At 32.6% G+C, this 27,181-nt stretch overlaps 2 protein-coding genes across 3 annotated transcripts; both read right to left on the bottom strand.

The window, feature by feature from the left end:
• Positions 1–753: 753 nt before the first annotated feature.
• On the bottom strand, positions 754–9,437 carry LOC100798562 (eukaryotic translation initiation factor 4G). 2 transcript variants are annotated; one of them, XM_014777942.2, is made up of 10 exons: positions 8,802–9,437; positions 7,546–7,679; positions 7,196–7,324; positions 6,957–7,024; positions 6,801–6,857; positions 5,273–6,496; positions 4,861–5,155; positions 2,107–4,543; positions 1,451–1,645; positions 754–1,356 (listed from the first exon to the last, which is right to left on the bottom strand). In XM_014777942.2, the coding sequence occupies exons 1-10, from the start codon at positions 8,945–8,947 to the stop codon at positions 1,026–1,028; spliced, it is 5,016 nt and encodes a 1,671-aa protein (XP_014633428.1). In that variant the 5' UTR covers positions 8,948–9,437; the 3' UTR covers positions 754–1,025. The 2 variants fall into 2 exon arrangements, with proteins under 2 accessions (XP_014633428.1, XP_006583517.1); XM_006583454.3 differs by having other exon boundaries at positions 7,196–7,333; positions 8,802–9,436.
• A 9,227-nt stretch (positions 9,438–18,664) lies between these two features.
• LOC100781955 (receptor like protein kinase S.2) lies at positions 18,665–21,675 on the bottom strand. Its single transcript, XM_003530073.5, has one exon. It carries the CDS (start codon positions 21,577–21,579, stop codon positions 19,042–19,044), a length of 2,538 nt encoding a protein of 845 aa, XP_003530121.2. The 5' UTR covers positions 21,580–21,675; the 3' UTR covers positions 18,665–19,041.
• Between the last annotated feature and the right edge of the window lie 5,506 nt (positions 21,676–27,181).

Here is a 27,181-nt window from a genome sequence, read left to right as displayed (position 1 = left end):
GTATTCAAAATACATTGCAACAGTAAAAAATGAGTTATTGAAGCATTAATATTTTCTACAATTGTGGGAAGATTACATATTTTATATCGAGACTAATTTCTACTAGATCAATCAAATCATAAGAACAAAAAATCCTTTTCTGCCGGTCAAGCTTGGATACTTTATTTTATGTTTGATAACTTTGCTCTTAGGCAAATACTTGTATTTATTATTAACTAATTATTATAACCATTAAATTTTAAGAAAATAAATAATAAAAATAAAAAATAACTTGGTCCATTCTATATATATATATACCAATTTTAGACTAAATTATTTTGGCAATAAATCATTCTAGATTGGCTTTTAATAATAAACAATAAGCATACCTTCTACGTTTCATTTAATCAAGGGGACAAAAGTCCAAGTGAAACCTTCCTTTCATAACAGGGATTTATTTTTAAAAATAATATTTAAATTAAAAATTATATTTGGAGCATTCCATGATTCCAAAATTGAATTAATAGTGCAATTTTGTGATGTTGACAGTTAGGATAACTACTAAAAGCTGATCGCATAAAAGAGACTTCGATCATAACTTAATTGGCAATTTTGCTTTCTTTCGCCCCACAAAACCTATTACCAAGTAAAAATTATACCGAGTTTTAATTATCACGGTACAAAATATTTTATATTAACATAAAACTACTTTCTCTTATTTTCTCTATTGCTTTTCATTTTTTGAACATTAATGAAAAACAACCAAAGACGATATGAAAATAATATTCTTGACGCTCATTGAACCTTTTATATCTACAAAGAAATATGTAAAGGTCATCAAGCAGGCATAGCAAAAACGCCTAAAATTTCTGATGTCCGAAAAATAATTTAAAACAAAGAAAATCCCATAGATAAAACTCTACCGACCCATCTCACAGAGAAAACCATTCTCTGCAAAATTGAGTACTACCCCCAAAAAAGCACGAGCCAACTAATTTTTACCCTCTACAAAAAAAAATAAAAAATACAATGAGCGTCACTACCATCTAAATAAATTTTTCCAACTTCCTTGATGTTTTAGCATTAGGTGGCCGGAAAGTTTCCAACCTCAAGTTAGAGCCTGAACAGATCTTGTTTAGAACCGCATCCCCCTTCTCGCTTTGAATTACCTCCAACGTGCTTCCCAGAACATCAGCTGCAAGTCCAACTTCTAAGAGACTACCTGGCTCCTCTCCACCATCATGTATTAACTGCCCAATGTCCTTCAAAGTAACTACACTCTCTGTTATGGCTATCGCAAAAATTCGGCCAAGAAACTCTGCTGCTCTGGGGGCATCATTAACAGCATCCTCCAATGTACTGAGAACAGATTCAAACCTATCCAACATACAAAGGAATGAATAATATGACCTTTGTCTTCACAATAAATGAATTCTCTCTGCTAGTCACTATATGGTTAAATAAATCTTACCCTTTGATGAGCTGGTCTTGATTCAAAGTGCCATGCTGAGATTTCACAAGGTTGACAAGTAGTTTGGCCAAAAGATCTCTTTCTGCGTCCTTTCTCTCAAATGAATCCGTGACCCATAGAGAAACCATGGAAGGATGGAAGCTCGGAGAGTTCAAATCTTTGACACATAAAGCAAGTTCGTTCTCATCTCTAGCACTGAAAATTGCATATATTTCACTCAGATGATTAAATGACAAGAAAACAGGAAAACAAATTCATCAGTATAAATTCAAAAAAAGGGGAAAAAATAAAACACATCAGCATACATTGTGAATCTAACTTGGCTAATAGAATACTACAAACTAACAATTAACATTGGCCAATAAAAAAAAATAGAATACTACAAGCATAACATATAAAATTCAATCATGACAAAGTTGCACAAAAAAAAAAATCCTGAATTTGACGTAGGAGCAGAAGAAGCTTCACATAATCTCCTTTCTAAATCCAGCAAAAACATGGGATGATTCAGTATCTCACTCCAACTGCTACTATGATATTCACCAGAAAAATTGAAAAATTCTTATATACAGATGATTTTACTTAAAGGATGATGTGTGCAGTAAGGTCACAAAAGCTGTAACCAGGATGATAAAAGTACCACAGAAAAACATTACCTGTAGTATTCCCTTATTGCTGACAAGGACATGTCCCTCAGTCGTTCTTCTGGCCAAATCTTCTCTGAAGAAGCATTCTGAGAGACTATTGACCCTTGCAAATGAGCAAGAGGTTCAAGATTCCGATCTTCACTCCTCAAGCCTCTGTTGCCATGGTTTACATTATGCTCTGGAGCACTTGATTGATCATAAGCAGATGGCCCTGAAGACCTATCAGTACCATATCTTGAAACATGATCCTCCCTTGAGCTATATGGTGTGCGCTCTGATAAATTGCTGTGACCATTAAGACCTGTATTCATTCTATGAGAGTCTCCATGGACAGGAAGCACATCAGATATTGGTAAATTGGAAATTGCTGTTGATCCTCTCGTAGACATTCCCCTAGCAAGACCACCTTGGGGCCCCAAGTTTATAGAATCATCTCCTGAGGGTCTTTGAGGCAATGGAACTGCCAAGGTCCTAGCCTCATAAGATTGTCGTTCCTCAAATCGAGCATCCTGAAAAGCACCATACCCACGAACTTGAGTAGGAAGACCACGCAGTCCACCCATTTGAGAATTGGGAGAAGACAGCATAGAAGATCCTCGTGGACCAAAATCCATGGGATTCCGTCTAGCTGATTGATTGTTGCCAAGACCACGACCTGACCTACCAGCTTGGGCCTGCCTCTCCTGAGCGGCATCCCTGTGTACCTCCTCAATCTTCTTTGGACCTTCTACTTTCCTCCTTTGTTGCCATTTATTCTTTCTCAAATCAATGGAATCTTTCAACATGAACCTCACCCTAGAAGATAAATTCATGTTGTTTGATAATAATTTCATCCTTTCAAAATATGCATCCATATGTTCCTTGGCTTTTGGATGATCAATCATCTCCCCAATAGTACTCATTAGCTTGCACAAAGCTTCAATGTCTTCTTCATATGGATCCTGATACTGACCCAGTAACTTCTTGATACACTCATGCATTATCCTCTCCGTCAACATTTTCTTCTTATATAGTTCTCCAATCAATCTGATGTTTCCCAACATGCGTCTTCTTGCCTTAACTCTTCTTTCTTCCCTTTCCTCAGCAGACTGCTTAACCTCACCCTCGTCAGCCTTATTTGCTGCTTCTTCTTCTCTTTCACCCCTCTCAAATTCCTCCTGGCACTTGTTTAATAATAACCTTTTAAAAGTTATCTTTTCATTGTCCTCACTAAAATCAGGCAACTCAGAAGCCAGATGCAAACAGAAGTTGGCATACATTTCACAAAAGGTAGGTTCCATCAGAGCCTTCTCAAAGATTTGTGAGATGACACCAGTGAGGGTGACTGCATTGTCAATATTAACTGCTTTCACCTGTTCAAAAAGTCTATCAAAATTCTGCGGAGTTAGTTTGTTCAAGATAGCCTTCAACTGCCTCTGCTTTACCTCTTCCACATCTGATGCTTTACCCACTTCATACTTATTCTCAGCTTTGTGCATCATCTGTAAAGGAGTTTGGGTAGGAGAAGGAATTAAACCCCTCTGCTGGAAGCTAGCAGAACGCTGCCACCTCTCCCCATCAGGGTTATTTCTTCCACCATGATTTCCCACCGATTGCATTGGCCCAGAAAGGATCCCTCCAACATATTGTGGTGGTGTCTGTGCACGAGAGTTCCTTAAGACACCAAAATTCCCTCCTTGGCCAGATCGAAATCCCACATTACCTCCAATGCCATCCAAACCACGTCCAGAACGAAAAGCACCAGAAACTCTACTCCATCTGTCATCCTCCATTACCACATCCCCACGGCGATCCATCCGAGACATCCCACCGGGTCTATCTACAATTCTTCCAGGACTAGGATGTGAATCACGCTCAAAAACATGAGAACTACCAATATTGCCACTCATCAAAGCTTCAATGTCTGCGGTGACTTTAAAACCTTCAGGAAGATCAGTGCACTGATCTGCAAATTTCAGAAGGAAATCACGTGAATACTTTTTGGCTGTACTTCCACTTCCATCACCAACTTGTTGAGATTTATCATGAACCTCCAGTTTGGGGGTAGACATGTCAGCAGCATCCTCCCAGTCATCGAGTTCAGCTTTACTGTGACTACATTTTTCACTTGCTAAAGCATCTGACTGAGCAGCATCTTTTGGCAACTGCTTCAAAGTGGTGGTGGTAGCACTTTCTGTGCTCTCAGAACTTAAGACAGCTTCTTTCTTTTCCTCAGGTCCCTTGTATGCATTATAAAGATCAGACGTTGACCCAGCAGCATCTGCTTTCTGAAGTATCTCTCTTCTTTTCTTCTTCCCTTTAGATGTAGTTTTCGCTTTATTTGGTTCTATAATTGGTCTATCCTTGGTACTTGACTCATCGCCAGTATTCTCTGACCCATCCTTGACATGCTTTGATGTTGTTTCTGGAAGATCAGCAGACTGCAGATCTGATATGCCAAATTTTCCTGAAACAAATCCATCAGTAACTACACCATCATTTCTGCTAAAAGAGACATCTCTAGAATAATGCAATGTGGTAGTAGTACACGTGCCTAAATTATCACCTATTACACATTTTGCATTATAACTTGCAGATTCATCCTGTATTCCTGTTATATAATTTTCAAGGTTAAGACCTCAGTTCTTACAATTGCAGCATCTTTTTCAGTTAGTTTAATTTCTGTTCCATTAAAGTAAATGTTTGGTCTGTATCCTTCAGGAGATGATGGCTCATCACTTTTATCATAATGCTTTAATCACAATGCTTTCTTTGGTTGTTTACCTTCAAATAATTTATCTATCTTATCAGGATTATTATTGTGCACTCTGTCAACAGTTTGTGCACAAGATCCTTCAGCTGAAACACAAGCAACAACTTCTGCAGACCCATTGGTTTTCACTTCAACAGCAGTAGAAGTGCTACTAGGTATTGTATTAGATGTTGGAAGATCTTCAGTGGTAAGTTCTGCAGAATGGTTTGTTTTAGTTCCTACAGGTTTGGAAACTCCGGTATCATATATTCCATGGTCAACAGCACAAAAAGGCACATTATCCGCTGTGGGAGATTGTACAGAAACCTGTGGGAAAAGACATAAAGTACTCATTATACTCAAGCACACAAAGATCACATGCATACTAAAAAGTACATCCACTATGTTCAAGTGTGTGTATCTGAATAATAATTCACTCAATACCTGATGGTGTGATAATTGACCTTTCTTCCCTGGTTTCTTATCCTTCAAAGAGTTGGACCTACTAAGAGATTCCCTCCCGCCTTCATTATTATCCACAACTGGGACAGAATCACTAGACAACTTGTACTGTGGTAAGGAGATTTCTGAACAAGTTTCAGACCCTTTTTGCAGCACAGAGGAGCTAGCATCACAAGATGCTGTTGAACTAGGGGATTCTGTATTTTGAACATCAGAAATACTGGAATTGGACAATGATGAGTCCACATTAGCAGACGTACCACTTGGCTTAATGGCCAGAGATGCAACCCCTGTTGGAGTGCTAGCTTTACTAATAGGTGGGGAACCAAGTGATGACGAATTCATGAAATTTGCACCTTGTGGACCATGGTTCACAGGATAATTAAATATCGGTGGCTGAGAATTAGGAGAGATCGGGCTACTTGTTAATGGAATAGAACTAGATGGATAATAGGGAGAATTGGTATTATATGAGCTGGAAGAATAATAGTTCACAGGATGAGAAGCTGGAAAAGATTTAACAGGTGATAGAGAAGGTATGTTAGGATGTGACCTAGCACCAGATGACCCACCATCTGAACATGCATCTGTCCTTTTATCAAGCCTCAGCTCTTCATGTGTCTCAGGATGAGTTATCTTTACAGTAGTTTTTCGAGGAGCAGCAAATTTTCCACCTTGCTGCTGGGGATATTGAGGACCGATGCCAATGCCCATGCTGCCTAATTGATGGGGCAACTGATGACCCATTTGAGGAGCAAAACTCATGTTTTGGCCTTGATGCATGATTCCCCGAGGATGCATTGGATGTGGTTGAAGACCTGGAACAAAAACTGGTCGTTGCACCTGTGTAGCATTGCCAATTGGTAAAGGCATTGGTATAGGCATCTGGAGGGATGCTGTTGACATACCGTGAGATTGAATCTGTGGATTAGCACTGCCAAACTGTAAAGGAGCCTGTGACTGGTGATATGGAGTTGGCATTGGAATCCCAGTTACAGGAACAGAGGGCTTTGGCATATGGCTTGCCGGTGTCAAAGCTGATACCTGAGGATCCTTTTTTGCCTTAGTACCCCCATTATGAGTCTCCCGGCTGTCCCCAGCATTAGATTGCTCAGTGACACCAGCATCCTTCCTAGGTGGTTGTTGCTGCTTTGGAACAGGAGGAATTGGCACCGAAGGCACAGATTTGTAAGAGTCGTGAAGAGCCTGAAAGTTAACGAATTATAAATCAAACAAAAACTTTCATTAGTATGAAAATACATAAAACAAGTTCAACTTCAATTAGTGAATACTAATATCTCTAATAATATCAATATCAATTAGACATACAAAAAGCATAACAGCATTCCTTTCTCAGATTCTATGTCTAAAATCTAAACCAGTTTGTGTTCCTACAATAGAATCTAAGAAAAATTATCTTTAGCTTGGAAGGGGTGGGTAGTGGCTGTACCTCTCTGTATGATAGTGCAAACATAAAGGAAAAAGAGGTGAAAAAGAATAAATTGCATACCTGATCACGCTTCTGCTCATCTATATTAGGAGGGGCTGAACTTGTACGAGCAGGAATCTGCATACAAGAACAAGAACATGATCAATTACTCACCCTAAAGTTCCACAAAATATGTAATGTGCCAGACATTAATCAATTATTATCCAAGAAACTTACTGCCATCCCATTAACAAAGCCAGGAGCAATGGATCCAAATTGAAAAGGGAATGCCTTAGACGCATCTCCTGGGACAGAAATAAATATTCAGATTACTCAAGTCTCACAACACACAACTAATTGCCAATAATAAGGAAAATTGTTTTCTAAGAAGACTATTTACTATGACCCAAGCTACAAGAGTTGCTAATCACAATCACATCTAATATACACAACAAAGACCTACAGGACTAACATACCCTTGGCAGGGCTTGAGGGAGGGACTGGATCAGAAATCAAGGGGGGCTGTAGAGAAGTTGGAGCTTTTGGAAGAATTCCAGCACTCGTATGTGCAGCTGATGATTCAGATGACTTTGTACCTGGCCCATCTGATGCTCCTATCATACAACATAAATGAATGAACTCCATAAAAAAAGACAACAATAATTTACCAAACATTCGATCACCTCAACATCAGTAGATTCTTCCATAATAAAGAGGGAAGGATCTTCCACAAATCCTACTGAACATAACCAGACACTAAAAAGCAATGAAGAGAAGAATCACATTTTTTTTCAAAAAATAAATAAATATTCTTCCTAAAGCTTACCATGTAATTGTGGCTGTACATGGGTACCATTGTTAATGGTTCGGGCAGTAGATGCACTATTGAACTCTGTTGAATGCCCAGGGGGGTTTACCCTAGATTGCCCACCTTGTGCATTATTAGACTTCTTGTTGAAACTAGAACAAGCAACACACGGAGTCAATAAAACAATAAGGAAGAAAAAAATTCTAATAAAAAACACTACTCATGATGGTGTGGGAAAAAATAATTTACAAATAACAAATCATCAAGCCACATGTCACAAAAACGAGAATTTGACAACTCTTTAATTTAAAAAAGATTTGTTACATATTTTCGATATAAAATGCATCCAAATTCCACAAAATCAACAAAAAAGAATTCCCAATCTACACCCTTCAACATTATTCTACAAACAATAAATAATTCCAATTTGTTACATATTTTATCACAATAATAATGTCAACACTTTATTATTTTCATCCATCATAGCACTAGACTTTACACTCAAACGCATCCAAATTCCCAACCAAAAAATCAATCTATACCTTTCAACTTTATTCTACAAACAATAATTAATTATAATTTGCTATATTTATCACAGTCACAATGTCAACATTTAACTCCTTTCATCCATCATAACACTACACTACATACTCTAAAAGGCATCCAAATTCAAAAAATAAAAATAAAAAAAGATTCCCACTCCACACCCTTAAACACTAATCTACAAACAATAATTGATTATAATTTGTTACATTTTATCACAATCACAATGCCAACACTTAATTCTTTTTATCCATATTATAACACATTAACACTACACACTACAAAACACATCCAATTTCCCAAAAAAAAAAAGAAGAATCCCAATCTACATCCTTCAACACTATTCTAAAAACAATAATTAATTATCATTTGTCATACATTTAATCACAATAACAGTTATTCCTTTCTTTCATCATAACACTAGACTTCGCACTCTAAAACGCATCCAAGTTCCAAAAAACAATCCCAACACTACTCTACAAACAACAATTGATTATAATTTGTTAAACATTTTTATCACAATCACAATGCCAACACTTGATTCTTTTTATCCATTACAACAAATTACCACCACACTTTACTCCATAAAACACATCCAAAATTCCAAATTCCATAAACAAAATAAAATCCCAATCCACACCGTCAACATTATTCCGAAAACATCAATCAAGGATTCAAAATTCAGTTATAAAAACAAAACTACAGACACAAATTGGCAAACCCTAACTGACCTCCGGCTAGAGGAGAGTGAATTGCTCGTCGGCGCGGTCCCGCCACCCCTGCCGTAGGAGCCCCTCTGCTGATTGAAGCTGGAGGATCGCCCGGGTTTTCGATAAACCGCATCGTTATTCTCCGACTTCGATTGATTGAAGGACATATATCCCAATCCCTTTCACAACAACAACACAGTTTTCACAAACAAAGAAACGAAAACAGAAGAAAAAACAGAGAGAAACTGAAACCGAATCTCTCTTTCAATTTTTGCTGACAGAACCAAACTTGCAGATCCGCGAAACCATCGAAATGCTCTCAATAACCGAAAAAACCAAATATTGCGACGCGGAAAAAGGGGGCAGAATGGTAAACAGACGCAAATTTTCAGGGAACAGAGGCTGAAGAGAGTGGGAGTGTGGGTAGGGTTTTGTTTTGTGAGAGAGAAAAAAAATTAAGAAAAAAATAAAAGAAAAAAAAAAAAAAAGAAGAGAGGAGGGGGGAGAAGAAGAGAAGAGAGACTGAGAGGGTAACCAGAAACCAGAATTTTTAGGAGTGAGAAATATTTTTTAGAGAGAGAAAGAGGTAACAAACTGAGCAGTGAGAGAAGGGTCAAAAGAAGAAATAGGTTTTTCAGGAGATCGTAGGGTTGCGGATTCTGTGACACCTATTCACATCCCCTTGTTTTTCTCTCTTTTATTTTTATACATCAAAAACAATATGTGAATTGCATTAAATTAAATGGTATTTATTTGTTTGATTGTTTAGTTTGGAACTTGATATTGTTGTTTTTCTGGCTTGTGTGGATCTGGTATCTTTGTCAACGTGACATTTGTGTCATCAGAAGATATATCATACGATGAAGTGTCATAAAACTGTGACCATTGTATTTAGTAGGGGAAGAAAAATAGTCCGTGTTTTTTATTTTTTTTAATAATAAAAATTAAATACAGTTAATAAAAAATATCAAATAATAATATAAAAATAATGAGAAGTTAATATAAGTTAGAACAACAATTTGAAATTTAAGAAGTAATTTAAAGTAAAATTATTCATGAGTACACCAAAATAGTTATAGATATTTTCAAAATTCGAAATATATATGCTTATTTAAGTTTAAAAATTATGTAAAGTCATGTAATAAAAAACAATAATTATATAGTGTTGGTGTAAAAACTGATATAACGTGAATAAAATTAATTATTAATATGACTTTTTTAAGATAATTACAGCAGAAGAAAAAAATTATCATATCATATGATATTACTTTACATTATTGGTATATAATTTATTTTTTATTTATTTTATTTTTTCATTGTATATTGTTAGAAAATGAAGTGTGATTTTGTTTTTTTAATAAATTTTAAAAATGTATAACTTATTTGTACTCATATGAGTAAATTACTTTAGAGTTTAATGATTATATATTAATAATGTAAATTGTCAATCAATCAGAAATTATCATTGATTTAATCACGTGAGTAATTATTATAAAATTTAATAAATTTATTATAAATTATAATTTGTATTTTACATGATTAGTACATAATCTATCATCTCATTATTTTATATAGAGAGAAAATATATTTTCATTTTTGCATTTATGACTCATCTTACATTTTTATTCTTTAGTGTTAAAAAATAAGGTAAAAAAACACAATAATTACAACAACAACAAAATAATTACCAATTAGTGTCAAATTGTTATAGCACAAGATATGTGGAAACAACTATTGAGTCATTCCCAAAAAAAAAAAAAAAGTCATTCCCCAAGATGGATGAATTGAAATCTAAAGAGCATGTAACACCATATATGTGAGTCCATGATTCTTTTTCATTTGTGGGAATTAAAGATAATGTCAAGGAGTTTCCAACAACATATGCACCCTTACTTAGTTAACCGACCTAAATCTTCTTGATTGAATTTATGATTATAATTCTAAATATAAATTAATTAATTTTAAAAATATATATCTTATTGCTTAACTTTTTGGTGTCATATAAATAAGGTCCTTATCTTCTATTCTATTAACTATCTATAAAAAGTAAGTTCTCCTACACAAGTGCAACCATTTTTGTTGTCATATGTCACCATTTTACTCTTCCTCATTTTTTTCCTCTTTCATCTCCTGCTTTCTTTTCTTTTTCTTCTTCTTCTCTCTCACTCCCACATACTCCTTAGAGCATTTTTAGTATCAGATCTTAAGCAAGGATCTTAAACTCAAGATCTGGTTTCACTAGATCTCCCAATAAAGGAATTAGACATATCTCTAGCATGAAGAATGAGTTTTTATACAAGAACCATGAAGATTGACACATTGTTTAAAAAAAATTTACTCTCTCTCTAAAAGCAAAATGCGGACCAACAGAAGGGGAACAAACCAAAAAAACAAACAAAAGGAGATGAAGAAAAAGAAGAAAACAAAATAAACCGACCAAAAAAACAACAAAGGTAAACAAACAAAAATTAGACATACTGGCGGAGGGGGATCGCGACAGAGTTCCGGAAAGGGGAAGGGGGGTCGTGATGGAGGGAAAGGGGGAAGAATAAGCACCTTATAAGATGAGGAGAGAGGAAGGAGGAAAAAAAGCCAATTAGTGAAAGGGAGGGAGAGGAGGAAAAAAAAACCAACGGTCACTTAATTATATTTAATTTATTAAATATTTAAAAGTGGAATCCATATATGACTTATTAAAAAGTTATCTAAGATTCCAAGATGAGATCTAACCTTAAAGAAAAAAACAATGAAGGTCTTTAGAGATCTTCAATCCTATGTGATGTAATATCCACTAATAAATAGTCTAAAATTCCAATTTGAGATCTATTACTAAAAAAATTATAAAGATCTTGAGATCTTCAATAACCAAAAAGTAGTCTAAGATCTCAATTTGAAATCTACCACTAAAAATGTTCTTAGTCATTTCTTTTCTCACATTTTTTCTTCCTTTTCTTTTTCATTTTTTCCTTCTTCATTGCTCTCACTCTTTATTGAATGTTTTTTATATTAACTATTCTTTTATTTATATTATATATTACCATTTTACATCTTTATTTATAAAAATATATATTTTATAATTTATAGTAACATATATAATCATAAAAATTAATATTACTTTTTTGTTGAAATGTTTATATAATAATATGCTAAATATTATATTACTAAATGATAAATTTCATCGATCAAACTTGACCCACTTTCCAACACAGTAACCTAGTTAGTTTAGGGGCATTCCAACCCCTAATTCCCTTAAAAAGTTTACCACTCTCATTTGTAGTTCTAACAATCTTCTTCTTCTTCTTCTTTAACAATAGTCTTTGTTATGATTTTATGTAACCTTTATTTCCCCCTTTACTTCATATTGATTATACATGAGTGAGAAATTTACTCACATCATTATTATGATTTTTTTTTTATTTAGAACCATTATTACCATGATGTGTTATAAAACTAGACTCGTATTTTTAATGCTCTTAGAGTTAAGTTAACCATTTAATATTTTTTTTCTATTTTTTTATTTAAATATTAATATATAAATATGAAATATATAATTTATAAGGAAATATTTGATAAGTTACTTTAATGAACTATCGTATTTGGTATATTTGATTTTATAATAATAACCTGATGAAAAAAATTAGTAATTAATATTCTTAATTTTAAAAAAATATATACATAATACTTAAAATTTTCATTTAAAATAAATTATAAACTGATTACAATTTTTTTAAGTATTTGTATTAATAATGAAATGCCAAGAGTAATGAGGGAAAAGAAAAAGTCTCCAGTTTTTTTTTTTTTTTTTGTGATTGTTTGATGTATATTTTATATTGAAAAATCACATGTAATCCATATTAAAAAAGAATCATGAGTAATGAGAGAAAAAGAAAAAAAAAGAAGAAGAAAGTCTCGAGGTTTTTTTGGGATTATTTGATGTATATTTTGTATTGAAAAATTACATGTAATTCATACTAAAAAAGAATCCATTGAAATCTTTATATTTTTAAATACTAGAGGACTTTTTTTTAAGTTGTAAAAAATCTTAATTGAATACCATTAAATTTCATTGTACTCCTTGAAAAATCCTAATAATCCTAATTGAATACTACAAGACTTATTCATGTAATTTAAAAGTCTTGATAGAATACCTCAAAACTATTTATTTTATAAAAAAAAAGCCTTTTAAAAATTTTCAAAATCCTAATCCAATGCACCCCATAAATTTTTCAACTTGTTTTTACCTTAAAAATGTTTATACTAAATTTCTCTTTATGCTTTCATGAAAAAAATTGATCCTCGTATCTTTTTTTATACTTTCTAAGATGCTAAATTAAAACATTTAATAAATTATTTAAACAAGGAAAGAGACGACCATAAAAAATTATTTAATTTTTTTGTTTATCATGATATTAGTATGAGGTAGACCCACCACAAGCCGTTACTAATGATTTTTCCCCTCCCAAAATAATTTATTCCATATCCAAAGGCTTCAGAGTTTGAACCATAAATCACTTGATTAAAAAACAAGTAATTACCATTGTTCTCAACCGTTGTTGATAAATATATTGAAATTAAAACCATCATAATAAAAAAATAATTTCACAATAATAATTTATATACTAATGTGACTTCAGGTGAATTGTTCTTTCTTATAAACTAAGTAGAAATGTTTACTTTCTTTTATAAGATAAATAAAATTCATCCCTATGTGTTATAATTTATATATATTTTTTATTTTAATATGTTGGCGTATACATATCAATGCATAAAAGAAAATTAAAATTTGCCTAAGTGTTAGAAAATCATGAATGATTTATTTAAGTTAGAAGATAATAAATAAAAAAATATTTTTTTAAAATTAATTTTAGATATTAATTCTGCATGAAAAAATAATTGTGATTATGTTTATTTAATTTGATCTAATTTTGCATGAGAAAGAATTGTGCAAAAGAAATTTTAACTTTTATTGGATTTTTTTTTTAATTCCTGAGTTCATTGTAAATTTTCCTACTTGTTTTCTTAAAAAATTGTTCATTCTCGTGTGTGGTGTTTTATATATTTTATTTTATGTGGTAAGTTAAGTCTAAATTTATCTTCACACTTTCATGAAAAAATTCATCCCCATTTGTTATATTCTTTTCATACTTCCTATTTTGTAAAATAAAATATTCAATCAATTATTTAAATAAAAACGAATAGGTGTGCACTACTAAAAAAAATTCTTTTTACGACACACATTCTAAGGCGATTCCAAGGAACCGATGTAGAATGTATGTTAGTGGCATTTTTGTAATTAACAACAATTTAACAACGACGGTCTTCGACACCCATCTTTGTAGCCATGTCGCGATGACATTTTGGTAATTTGAAGACGTAATTCTACGACGGGTGTCAATAGATAACCGTCTTTGTTGATTTTAAAAAAATAAAAAATGTGTTTCAATTTGTTTTTGTCGTAAAACGTTAGGTGTTTTCCCGCATTCTCCACGATGCCGTGTGCGAAGCTCAGAACCTCGAAGCTGACATCCGCTATGTCGTTACCTGCCTCGTTGGATCGTCGTGCCGTAGCCTGCCTTGTCGTGGTTGCCTGTGTCGCGGTTGGTTGTTTTGCATTGTGCCGTGCTCGCCCCGCCATGCCCTGCTATCCAAGGTAGGTGTGGTGTTTATTATTTCTCGCTTTACCCTTGTAGCTAGGTCGATGGAAGTACATGTTTTTTAGTATTAGTTTTGGTTGTTTGCATTGTGTCGTGGTTGGTTTTTTAGTGAACTTGGTTATATGATGAAAACATTTTGTTAAGCTAAAAAAATGTCATACCAATTGATTCCCTATGTGGTTGATAATATGATTCTATGATTTTGGTTTCCTAGTTCAAAAGTTTTAAAAAGAAATAAACAACTTCTATGTTTCTCATACCAGTTGATTTCCTAGTTAAAAACTTATATACTCTAGTAGGCTTGACTGTGATATCCACTCCCTTTCGTGATCTAAGGGTAGCACGGTAGATTGTTGGAGCAAGATCTACATTGGTTACTCTTTGTGTGAAAAATCATATTTTGATGCCTTTGTTGCTTTCCAAGCCAAATTGCCTTGTGGGGTAGTTATAGCATCGTGACCTCTGTGTATTATGAGAGAACAAACTAAAGCTGGTAAATGAAATGGCACATGCACATGTACATCACTAAGGCTGGCTTATTTTATAAGCTTTGTAGTTTTTTTTATAACCCTTTCAACACATGCACATGTACAATTAGTGTAATTTTCCCCCCTTCTTAAGTCATTTAAAAAGGATTTCTATTGTTTTTGCAGCTATATAGAGCAATGGCAATGAATTATGTGTTTTCCTGTTCCTTAGTCTACTTGTATGCACTATTATACATTATAGAAATTATAATGCATGTTCATTTAAGTGTCATGTTCCTTGTTTTGTTGAAGGTGTATAGCCAGCCTTCCACCGATAACAAATCTACCACTAACAACAAGGTCAACTTTACTGCTATTGAAAATGGTACCCGGGTTGTTGAAGCACCCTCAAGTTTATTTATGCATAAATAAACTTTGTCAGTTTTGTGCGGTTAAAAATTGGCCTATACTAGAGTCAAAGTTTGTTTACTTTGTTCATTGTGTTTTCTATGTTCTAGGTTAGTCCATTTGATAGTCTTTTGGATTGTCTTTGAGAATGTGATGTATGATATGCATCGAACAAAGACAACAATTATTGGTTTACTTTAGGGTAGTCGAGTGAAGATTGGGTTGTTGATCTATGTTTTGTTGTGTTGTGTAAATTGAGGGAAGAATTTCAGGTAAAAGTTTCATAAACCAACTGTATGAATATTTGGTTAATGAAATGGCAGGAAATATTCATGTCTTCTATTTCAAATATTCATCTCTCCATGGACTGTCTCCCTCTCATTCTCTCTAATTAAGAATAATTAAGAAGCATGGAAGTGGCAATTGTCTAACCCGTGCATCAAATGAATATGTAGTATCTATTTCCCTTATTGTTCTTCATATAGGAGCATCTTTCAAATTTCAAAATGCATTTGGAATCATTGTTCTGCAATGCAATATTATTGTGCATATGTGGTGTGTATATGATTTTTTATTTGTGTCTTTCCAATTATAAGTGGTTAACCAAAACAACATGTTTGGGTATATGCCTTTGGAATTATACGAATTCATTTTAATATGTTTTCATATTGTACTTTGTAGCTTCAAAAAAAGAAAAAAAAAGAAAGACCTCGTATTCCAAAAAAAAAAGAAAAAAAAACACATCTTAAGTCGGTTCTGGTGTGACCGATGTAGAATGCAAAAAAAAAATTAACATTTTACGTCGGTTCTGCCGTGATTGATGTAGAATGCAACGCATTCTAAGATGATCCTTGTCACATGACCATCATAGAATGCGTTGCATTCTGCATCAATCACGCGTAAATGACCGACGTAGAATGCAGACATACCTAAAACGATCCTTTTGAGACACCGGCATAGAATAATGCGCATTCTAAGATGGTCTTTGCGACTGTCGTAGAATAAGGGACATATTTTAATGACACCGGCTACGATGATGGTCATAGACCGATGTAGTAACCCTTAAATAACTGATGTAGAATGAAGGTTCTCTAGTAGTGGTGGAGCTTGTACAAATGATAACTTTAGAAATGAAAAATTAGTTTGTGTATACATAGAATGATCATATGAGCTATGCGATGCACATCGTTTCACATGATTGAAAACTCTTGAAATAAGTTGAGGGTCATATATTTCTTATCTATGATCATTGTATGTCAAAGTTAATGCTATGTCCAACAACCTTGAATCACATTAAAAACAAACATTAGTAAAACAACATGAATAAAACAACATGAATATTGTTTTTAATATACTTGTCTAACTGATAAACAATTTTAAGATATTTTATGTCTAGAAAGATATTGCAGTAATTACACATTTAAAAATATAGAAAATAAAAACTTTTACAATGACAATGTAACATTTCTCAAGTATTTTGCATAATTTGTGCAGGTATTTTTTTTAGGGTTCAAGGACAAAAGAGAGAAAGAAAGAATCTTAAAGAGACAAATCATAAAAGAATGACTAAGATTTAAATTGATTTATTGAATATACCTTTACTAATTTATGTAGTTTCTCCCCTCATAGTCCTAATATAAAAGGGGGGAAAAGATGAAAAATGATGATTCACATATTAGAATATGTGCATATTTCAAATTAAAAGCAAATAAAAGTTAGTTGTTGAAATGATTGCTTTTTTTTTTTTTCCTTAATAGTAGTAATCTTGGCTTTGTATACTGAGTTTACCTGAAATATAATACATGAGAATGATGAAATATAACACATGAGAATGATCATATACAAAAATCAAATGAAAAAGGATATATCATTTGGAAGAAATAATCACCATGATTTTTTAAGTGAAGAGAAGTGACCCCAAATTTTTGTCTCTTCAGTTATCACATAAATTGAAGAAAAAAGGGGAACGATTTTGACAAACCGCAAAACAGTCCGAGTAATTGAAAAACATTTGAAAAAAAAATTAAGGAAAGATGGATTCAATATGAAAATGAATGGAAAAGGAAATATGTTTTTGGAGAAATACTCACCGTGATTTAGGAGACAGAGAGGAGCAACAGTCCTAAATTTGTTTCTACTAACAAAATGCATGGAGGAGCACCATCGCTCCTTCTCTCGTTGTTTCTTCATTTTTTCCCTTTTCTCCCTCTATTTTTTTTGCCCCCGTCTTCAACTTCTATTCTGTTAAATATATATATATATATATATATATATATATATATATATATATATATAAACACATGCATTGTATATTACCTTTCGGTAGAGAAACCACAAAAAAATCATCTAAAAGAAATTGTTATAATGAAAATGAAATGGAGAAGGAAAAATCTAGAAAGGAATGTTATAGTAAAAACAAAATAAAAGTCCTTTTAAATATATATTCACTACCAAAATAAATCCTTTAGAACTCGCTACACTGCTTTCAATCTTGTGTCCCTTTATTTCTCTCAATTACAGTTAATTTATATGAGAAATGCTCATTGACAATTAAAATCGGTGAATTGTATTAAATTTTCAATTAAAATCTTATTAGTATATATTTCCAATTTCAAAATTCAATACATGTAAACATGTTCCTTTCTACATTTACTTTCCTTGCTGGACGTTCGGTTTCAACATTGTATTAAATTAAATAGCAAACATTCCATTCTAGAGCATTTTTAAAATGAAGAATCATAAACCTTTTCATTTATTTTGTTGATTGGAAACGTAAAGTTCCATATTCTTCAATCATTGAATAATTAAAACATACTATTTTATATTTAATGTAATAACTACATAATTAATTTTATCATTACACAAAAACTTGCTATTTTATATTTAGTTTAATAATTGCAAAATTAATTTTATTTAGTGCACATTTAATTGTTGCTGCACAATTAATTCAATTTAATTATCTCATACACTCATGTAAGGTGCCTATAAATGACTAATCTATCTAATTTTGGTAGAGAAAGTTTTAATACTGTTCCATTTTTCTTCCCTCATTTATTTGCTTTGACTTCCCTTCGTTTATACGTCCTTTCAGAAGAAATGAACTGGTTCATGAATAGGAAGGTCACTTTCTTCTCATTTCAGTTTCATTGATTTGGATGAATATAATTACACAAGGAGAGTTACACTACATATAAGACTGATTTTACATCGTGTCGAATATATATAACCTTGAATTTGCTCAAATCAGAATCTTTTCCTCCATTCTCTTGAAATTGTTATTATAGCAAAATTGTATACAATATGTTCATGACATTGAAAAATATGGATGTGTCTATATATCTATATATAAAAACTAAAAAGTATGCAATAAATCCTGCTTTAGTAGAAAAATATACTAATGCATTAACCTTCTCTCTGTTACATACAATGAAGCATAGCTAAGAAGTAAGAAGCTTAAAAATAGCCAAAGCATAAATTAGAAAAAAACTTTCTCTGTTACAAACCGCTTTCTCTAAGTTACAGATCATCATTGCCCATTATATATGTTACAAAACAACCCAGATTTTCTCCTTCACTTTGGTTCGGGTTCATCAGGTCGACCACCCCTATGAAAAATAGCCAAAGCACAAAGATACAATGTAAGAAAAAAAAACTCTTGTGTTACAAACAAGGTTTCTATATATTACAAACAATTATTTCCCATTTTGTTCCTTCATTTTCTTCTGCAACTTTTCATTGTATTCCTAGAGCTTGAATTCTCTTAACCAGTGACAAAGAGCAAGCATTTCTTTCTCTCCAATCTTCCCTGCTCTCCATGTTCTCTCCCATGATTAATTTGTCATTGCCATCAAGAATGCTTACTATCTGTCTAGTACTTGGTCTTAATTTTGGGTCAGAACGGGTGCATGCAACTCCTAAGCTTACCAATCTCATTAACTCCTTGAAATTGTACTCTCCATTTAGTCCTATATCTGCTAATGCCACAAGTGGCCTTTTTCTCACCTCAAATTCATGAACCTTCTTTACCAATAGCACCTCAGGTTGCCTAAAATCCACAGCCTTAAGTCCACTTACAATCTCAAGCACCACTACACCAAAACTATAAACATCAGCAGCTGCTGTTGCCTCACCGGATTCCACATATTCTGGTGACATGTAGCCGAAAATCCCACAAACCGACTTGCTCCTATTGCTGATTACATGATGGCCATGCTCATTCCTTGACAAAAACTCAGCCAGAGCAAAACTACCTAGTCTTGGGGTCATGTCAGGTTCAAGAGTCACTGCTGAAGAGGTTATGTTCCTGTGAATGACTTGTTCATCCCATTCCTCATGCAGATAGAGAAGTGCAGATGCAAGTGATTTCACTATGTTATACCTATGATGCCATTTGAGGACAGAATTGCTATTTTTAGTACCATTCTTATGATGGTGAAGTTGGTGACTGAGAAATCTTCTAGCTGAGTAATCATACACCACTAGCATCTCTCCTTGCTCAGTGCACCACCCTCTAAGCTGCACCAAATTCCTGTGGCGAAGCTTTGCCAAGTTCCTTAGCTCATTGGAAAATCTTTGGCGCAATGCAGGGCAAGTCTTCAAGCCAAGGCGTTTCACCATGACATGGTAGTGGCCATCAAGGATGCCATGGTATGCAGTTCCAAAGTCTAGCTCAGCCACCCTTTTGGACTCTGAGAAGTTATCTGTGGCTGAAACAATCTCCTTGTATGGTATCACCCTAGGTGTTTCAACAAATGATGGCTGCTGATGCATCACTCTCTTGCTACTCTTAGTAGAGCTAGTTCCACTGTTTCTGTTTTCAGCTTCAGCAGTCACATATATAGTCTCTCCTATGGCTGTGACATACTTGGAATTGGAACTAGTATGATTGCTAGAACTTTCTGTTCCTGAGCTTGTGCCAGTGCCTTTTGTGCTGTTTGGACTAGTCTCAGAAGAGGAGGACAAAGAGATGTACATAGGATGAGAGTGAAATGAAGGGAGTGTTGGCAACTTGTTTGACATGTCAGAAAGTGCTTCCGCAATCCACTTCATGCTTGGCCTCAATTGAGGGTCATGGAGTGTGCACAAGAGGCTTATGTGAATCAAATTCTCCATCTCAAAAACCTTGTAGGAACCATCTTTCAGCCTTGTGTCCACAGCAGCAACAAGCCTTCTTTCATCACTAAGCCTTCTGACCCAATCAAGCAAGATGATTTTCTCATCAGGGTATGTGAGATCAATGGCCCTTCTCCCAGACACCACCTCCAACACAACTATCCCAAAGCTGAACACATCAGATTTTGAGGTAGCAATTTTCCTTCTCTGGAAGCTCTCAGGAGGTAAGTACCCAATTGTGCCACCAATCCTTGTGGTCTCACTCAGCCTGAAATGCTCAAACTTGCTTGATGTTGATGCTTTCCTTGTCTCATATTCATACTCAAGCTCATGCTCAAGCCATCTTGCCAAGCCAAAGTCCCCCAACCTAGCATTGTAGTGGGAATCAAGCATCACATTGCTGGTCTTCACATCCCTATGAATGATTTGAGTCTCCAACTGCTCGTGCAAATAGTGCAATGCAGATGCCAAACCCTTCACAATTTTCCCACGCCTCACCCACCCAAGTGGCTCCTCCTTCAAGTTCTTGCGAAACAGAACCCGGTCGAGGCTCGAATTAGGCATGTAGTCATACACAAGGTAAAGTTGATCCTCAAAAACACACCAACCCCTCAAGGGAACAAGGTTCTTGTGGCGAAGGTGTGCCACTGCTGCAAGTTCAGCTGCAAAAGTCTTCTCGAATTGACCACCTTTCCCAGCCAAGCAACACTTCACAGCCACCACTGTTTCATCACTTGGCATCACAGCTTTGTACACTTTGCCAAACCCTCCACTTCCTAGAACCTCCTCCTCAGAGAAACCCCTTGATCCTATGTAGAGCTCAGCATAGCTGAAAATCCTTGGATTAATGTTGCTGTCCCTTCCAATCTTGGAAGAGAGTTGCACACCCTCCATGTCATGAAACACACAAGAACTCTTGATCTGCTTGGTTTTTATTCTTGCCCCATGTTGGCATAGGTTCCACCACTTTGTGTCACACAACCTAGTCAAAGAGCCATGAAGGGTAGCAACAACATGGCCTCCACGTGCACCTTGAGGGTGTTTTTTGGACTTAGCTTTTTTCTGTGCCCCTTTAATATTTGTTTGTGGGGTTGCATGAAGTGGATCTAGTTTATCATAATCTGAGGGCATGATAAGGCACAGATGAGTGAGCTGCATAGTTTGTGTTGTGAGAATGAATATTGAAAGCAAAAGCAATTAGGACATGGAGATGATGATGGCAATGAATTATGTTGTGGCATTAATGTTAAAGGTGTGAATGTGTTGAAATTAAAGATATATTGGGAAGTTTGGGTATTTGATAATGATGGGAATTGTTAATGGGACGTGTATGGGATTATTCAACACGTTAAGTTTGCACGGTTGAAATATTCAGTGCAACCATTTGCCAAATTGGAACCTACCACCACCTCTGATATGACGTCGCCAAAATCATTATTCTTTTTTTATTCTTTTGTTTTATGTCTGTTTGTTTCGTGCTACAGGATTCTTTTTCCGTATGGGAAATAATATCTGTTTAGATGTTCGGTGGAATATCACGATTTTGTTTGTAAAAGACACTCACTAGTTGAGAGAAAAATATTTTTACAAACAGCATGTAATTTCGACTCTTGAGCAATATAAGAATTTGTGTCTATTAGAACGGATTCAATATATTACTTAGGCTTGATTGTTTCCGTTCTATATTAAGGGAAATCTTCAGAATTATACTATTGACCCATCATCGTGACCAATCTTACGTTGGTTGAAATGAAATTGAGCTCAAATATTTTTACATAAAGTTTTAAGATTGAGTATTATAGTTGGAGAGATAACGTAGTTAAAAGAATAGATTCATTAAAAATAGTCTATTATTCGATGAATATTATTCATAGTAAAAAATAGATATTTTTTACCAATAACATAAAAAAATACTTTACAGTCATCAACTTAATCGGTGGAAATATTAGATGACTAATATAATTTGGTTATGTGTTTATATATTTAAGTGTATAGTAAGTATACTTGTAAAAATATTATAACTAATGCATAAACATGACATTGTGATTAAGTTATTTGAGTTTTATTAGGTTACATCTTCTAGCTTTATTTTGTTTGTTAATCTAAGTTCCTAAGAAGGTGATATTAATCTAGGAATTAGTCTTTGTATGAAAATTAAGAAAAAGCTAAATAAATTGTTTGGTTTGAAAAAAAAAATGTTTTTTGTTATTATATATTTTGCTAGCTGCTAGTTTGTTGAAGTTTGTGCAGAATAAAAAACAATAAAAATAAAAAATAAAATAAAAAACAATAAAAAAAATTCCCCACAATTTTCTATATAAACATACGAAAATAGAAAAAAAAATAAAACAATAGAAAAAAAAATCTTTAACCAAACCTCCTTAAGTTTTAGCTCTTATTTTTTTTTTATTGTTTTATGAATCAATCAAAATGAAAGAGTTAGTTTTATATATTTTGTAAAACTGATTTACCAAGTTGGTTAAACTGAGTTGAACTAGTTTCTGAAACACTTAATTAATTGACGATGAAGGAATAATTTAGGACAAAAGTAAAAAGGTTATATGAACATGCAAAAGATATTCTTGTGAAAAGTAAACGTTAATATAAAGGAGAAAGAAAAGTGTCAATGAAAATGAAGAAGCAACAGAAAAAACTAACATTAGTTTTGGCTGTATGCCAACGAAGTCTTTGTCAGCTGCTTACAAAAAACAGGTATATAAGCCTTTTCCCAAATTAAATAAAAATGAAAAAAAAAACAAGGTATCGTACTTTTGGATATTTATATAAAACTCTAGGTTGTTCACACATCTGTTTTCACGAGTTAGTTTTTCATTGAAAATCTTGAGCTTGTTTGCGTAAGTTTTTGGAAAAACCCAGTTGCCATGTGTTTGTTTCGGTTTTAAATTACGATATATATATATATATATATATATATATATATATATATATATATATATATATATATATATATATATATATATATATATATGTATGTATGTATATATAAATTATTTCAATCGTGGATTAATCTTTTTAGTGTTCTTTTGTTTTTTGAGAATTTGTCTTTTGTTTTACTAAAAAAAATGAAATAAAAAATTTAAAATGATCACAAGTGAACATATATGTCATTAGTAAATAACTAAATATATATTACCCATTAATTTTGAGACCCTATTTTCCTCTTGAATATAATAACTTAGTGATTAGCCTTCTTTCCTTAAGATTGAATATCAGAGATTAAAATTTAGTACTCTAGAGGATGGCGTGCAACTCTTAACAAAGAAGAAAGATATTTCGTGGTAAAAGTAAAAGTTAATAAAACAGGAAATGGAAAAAATATGAATGTAAATGATGGAAAATCAGAAAATTACGTTAGTGTTGGCTATATACATCAACGGATGTCTCAATCTTTTTTTTTTTTTTTATCATAAAAAATTTAGATAAGTTGGATCCCAACACTCACGTAAACACTTATGGGTGTGTTACAGTAATGAATTATCTACTAACAAAATTTTCATATTAATAATAAAAATTAAATATATGTTCTTGTGAACAATGAGTTCACTATTTACCGATAAAAATAACCTTTGTTCTTACTGAATGTCTCAATATATTTCTTATCATAGACATGCTTTTTTTAATTAAGAAAAATGTTCATTATTTTGATATTTAAATAAAATCCCTAAGCATTAATGTATGTTGACAAAAGTTCTAATGTAAATTGTATACATGATTCATGAAAAGTACTTTGTTGAAAGAGATAAACTTCACTTGACTTTTTGTATACATGATAAAAGATAAATTCTAGGTAGCTAAAAGGTTAGTTTTTTATGACTATTACTTCTGTATGAAGATGAAAAATTTGAAAAATACATGAAACTCAGTTTGTTACTGAATTTATTTAAACTCTTTATCTACAACACAAATTTTAATATGTATTTCTGTGTATACATATGAATATGATGCGCATTAACATTTTACAAAAAATAATGTTATTTATATTTGAATTTTCTATAATATTTTTCTAAAGAAACTAATAATGTAAAACGTTAATCTAAAAGTCATACGAATAATAATTTTCCATTAATTTACCATCTAATTTCTTAACACTGATAATGTAGAAGTTTTTTTTAACAATCATATTGTCATACATTTTTTATTATAAATTATACGAGTGTTTTGAATTTTTTTATCAGTAATATCAAAGATAGTATTAGAATATTTATAATAATCAGGATGTTCAAACCAAACCAAATCACTTGTAAAGCCTCAAATCTGATCCCAAAAACAATAAAAAACCACTTAAACAAATGCCATAAAAACAAAAAATATAAAAAAATCATATATTTTTTATAATTTGGTTTGATTTTTGGATCTTGTTATAAAAAATCAAACCAAAAGAACAAACCATATATTATAATTATATTAATTTTATTATGATAATTAATAATAAGTGTTAAATAATTCATTACTTTTCATTTATTTTATAAACTTTTATATATTAAAAAGGATGTAATATAGTTAAAAAATAATATTAAATACCAAATGATGTACAAATTACTATTATATTACAAAAAAGAGTGTATATTATTTTTATATTAATGATAGATAGAAGTAAAGATAATAATTTTTAACTAAAGTATGTTAAAAAAATTATAAAAATAAAACTCATTTTTAAAATTATATAACATATATAATAATTATGTAAGTTTAATTGATAAATTTAAATTATGATAATGAATTAAAAGAACACAAAACTGAAAGGAATCAAATTAAGCAAGATTGATTTGATTTTGTTTGAATCTAATTTTATATTTAAATCAAATTGTATTTATATTTTATGTTTAATTCCGATAATTTTTTTTGGCTAAAAATTAAACTAAATTACACCACAAACACCCCTACTAATAACTTTAAGTAACTTATTCAATCAACCGTGTGCTAGATCGCATCACATACGAGTGTATTGACTTGAGAATGAATAAATTTTTTTATAATTAAAAACAATCTGTTTAATAATAAAAGAAAGTATCTGTTTGAAGGTAGGTACTATAAAAGTTTTATTTTAAAATCAAATAAATTCCTCTGAACTCAACAAAAGATAAGTGTACAACCGTTTGGTTGAATTTAGGCCAACTCCTCTAATCAGTGAATTTAGGCCAACCCCAGTACACACTTGCCTAAAATTAAAGCAGGTCTATATCAGAATAGAATCATACCAACCAACCATGGAAAATCTCGAACAAAACCACCCACAAGTAGCAGTTTAGTTTACTTAACCTGCTTCCACCAAAGTGTACTTTCAACTGCTCAATACAATCATGCATTAAGAAATTGAAAGGTGAAAAACAATAATTTTAATTCCTTTAAATATTATGCTTTTCAATTTAATCTACCTGTTTTTTTTTTAAGAAAATACAATTTAGTTCTCATAAAAAATCTTTTCCATAGTCTTTTATTTATGCTGTCTATCAAGTATCTATCTACATGTCTCTTAAGAATGATGAATCAAATAATAACGCATCACGTTTAGAAAATTTAAATGGCAATTCATGATGTTTAGAGAAACTAATGAAAAACCTGTGATAATTAGAAGAATCAAATTGACAAGCAAAAGTCACTGTAATCTTACTTCATAGTTGAGGCTTTTATTTCAATTAAGAGGCACTGCAATTTTTCCTTTTAAAATTTTTGGTATTATTTCGTTTTTGATCTATTTTCTTATTGCCCATCTTATAGACCACATAAAGAGAGAAATTGTTCTAACATTTCCTAACAATGGTATCGAACTTGCTTGGTTCAAAGGATATTATCACATTCATTCAAGACTAAGAATATTGCCACTTATGTTAAAGATTAAGTTCAAATTGACTATAGAAAATTACTTTTGTTGGAAGCCAATGCAGAGAACCAATTTTATTGGAAAGATTTGCAAAAAACAAATTACAAACAAGAATAACCTAAAAGGAAAGACTGACAAAGAATAGGAACTTCTAACTGAAGAGCAATTACTATATATATAATTTTAGGATGGGAAAGTTAAAAATGTTTTCCACAAGGGAAACTTTTTTCAAACCGTTGGATTTTATAAATTTTAATCTGATGGCTAATTTTTTTTTTCTCCTCTTCTTGTCTTCCACCAATTGCCCTTTCTTCCTCTCCCCTCTCCTTTCTTCTCTCTGATATGTTACAGCGCTGCCAAACTCAACTTTCCGGTGACGCCGGTCAGCGAGGTTTCAGATCCTTGCAAGAACCTTTCAATTTAACATACCACAACCACAACACAAAGCAAAACAATCCTTGCAAAATAGAAACATAAAAAAATAAACATAATCATCTCAGCTTTTCTTCAACGTCTCCGCCACCGCATCCTCCTTTTTCTTTCAAATTTGAGGTTGGTGATAAAGAAGAGAAGATCAGTGCCTTGCAGTTTGGAGAAAGGGGAGAAAACGGTGAATTTCGTAGGGGCAAGGGAGAGGGTACTTTGGGAAGAAAGGAGTTAAAAAGCAAAAAGAAAAAATAAATAATAAAAGGAATCTGAACCATTAATTTAAAAGCAGAAAGATCTAATGGTCCAAAAAAACTTCCCCAGCCAACTTCAAATTTTCATTTTTTGAGAGAAAAACAAAAACCACACATTACTCTTTGCAGTGCAAAATAACTAGGGAAAATATGTCATTGTCATTACTTGCAAAAAAATGGAAATAGAAAATAAACACAGCACACCAATGTAGTTAGGTGTTTATCGAAGAAATGTTCA

This window comes from Glycine max, chromosome 7 (assembly GCF_000004515.6).
Source record: "Glycine max cultivar Williams 82 chromosome 7, Glycine_max_v4.0, whole genome shotgun sequence".
Lineage (NCBI taxonomy): Eukaryota > Viridiplantae > Streptophyta > Magnoliopsida > Fabales > Fabaceae > Glycine > Glycine max.
Note: the sequence above shows the minus strand (reverse complement) of the source record. Positions and strands in the feature narration are given on the sequence as shown.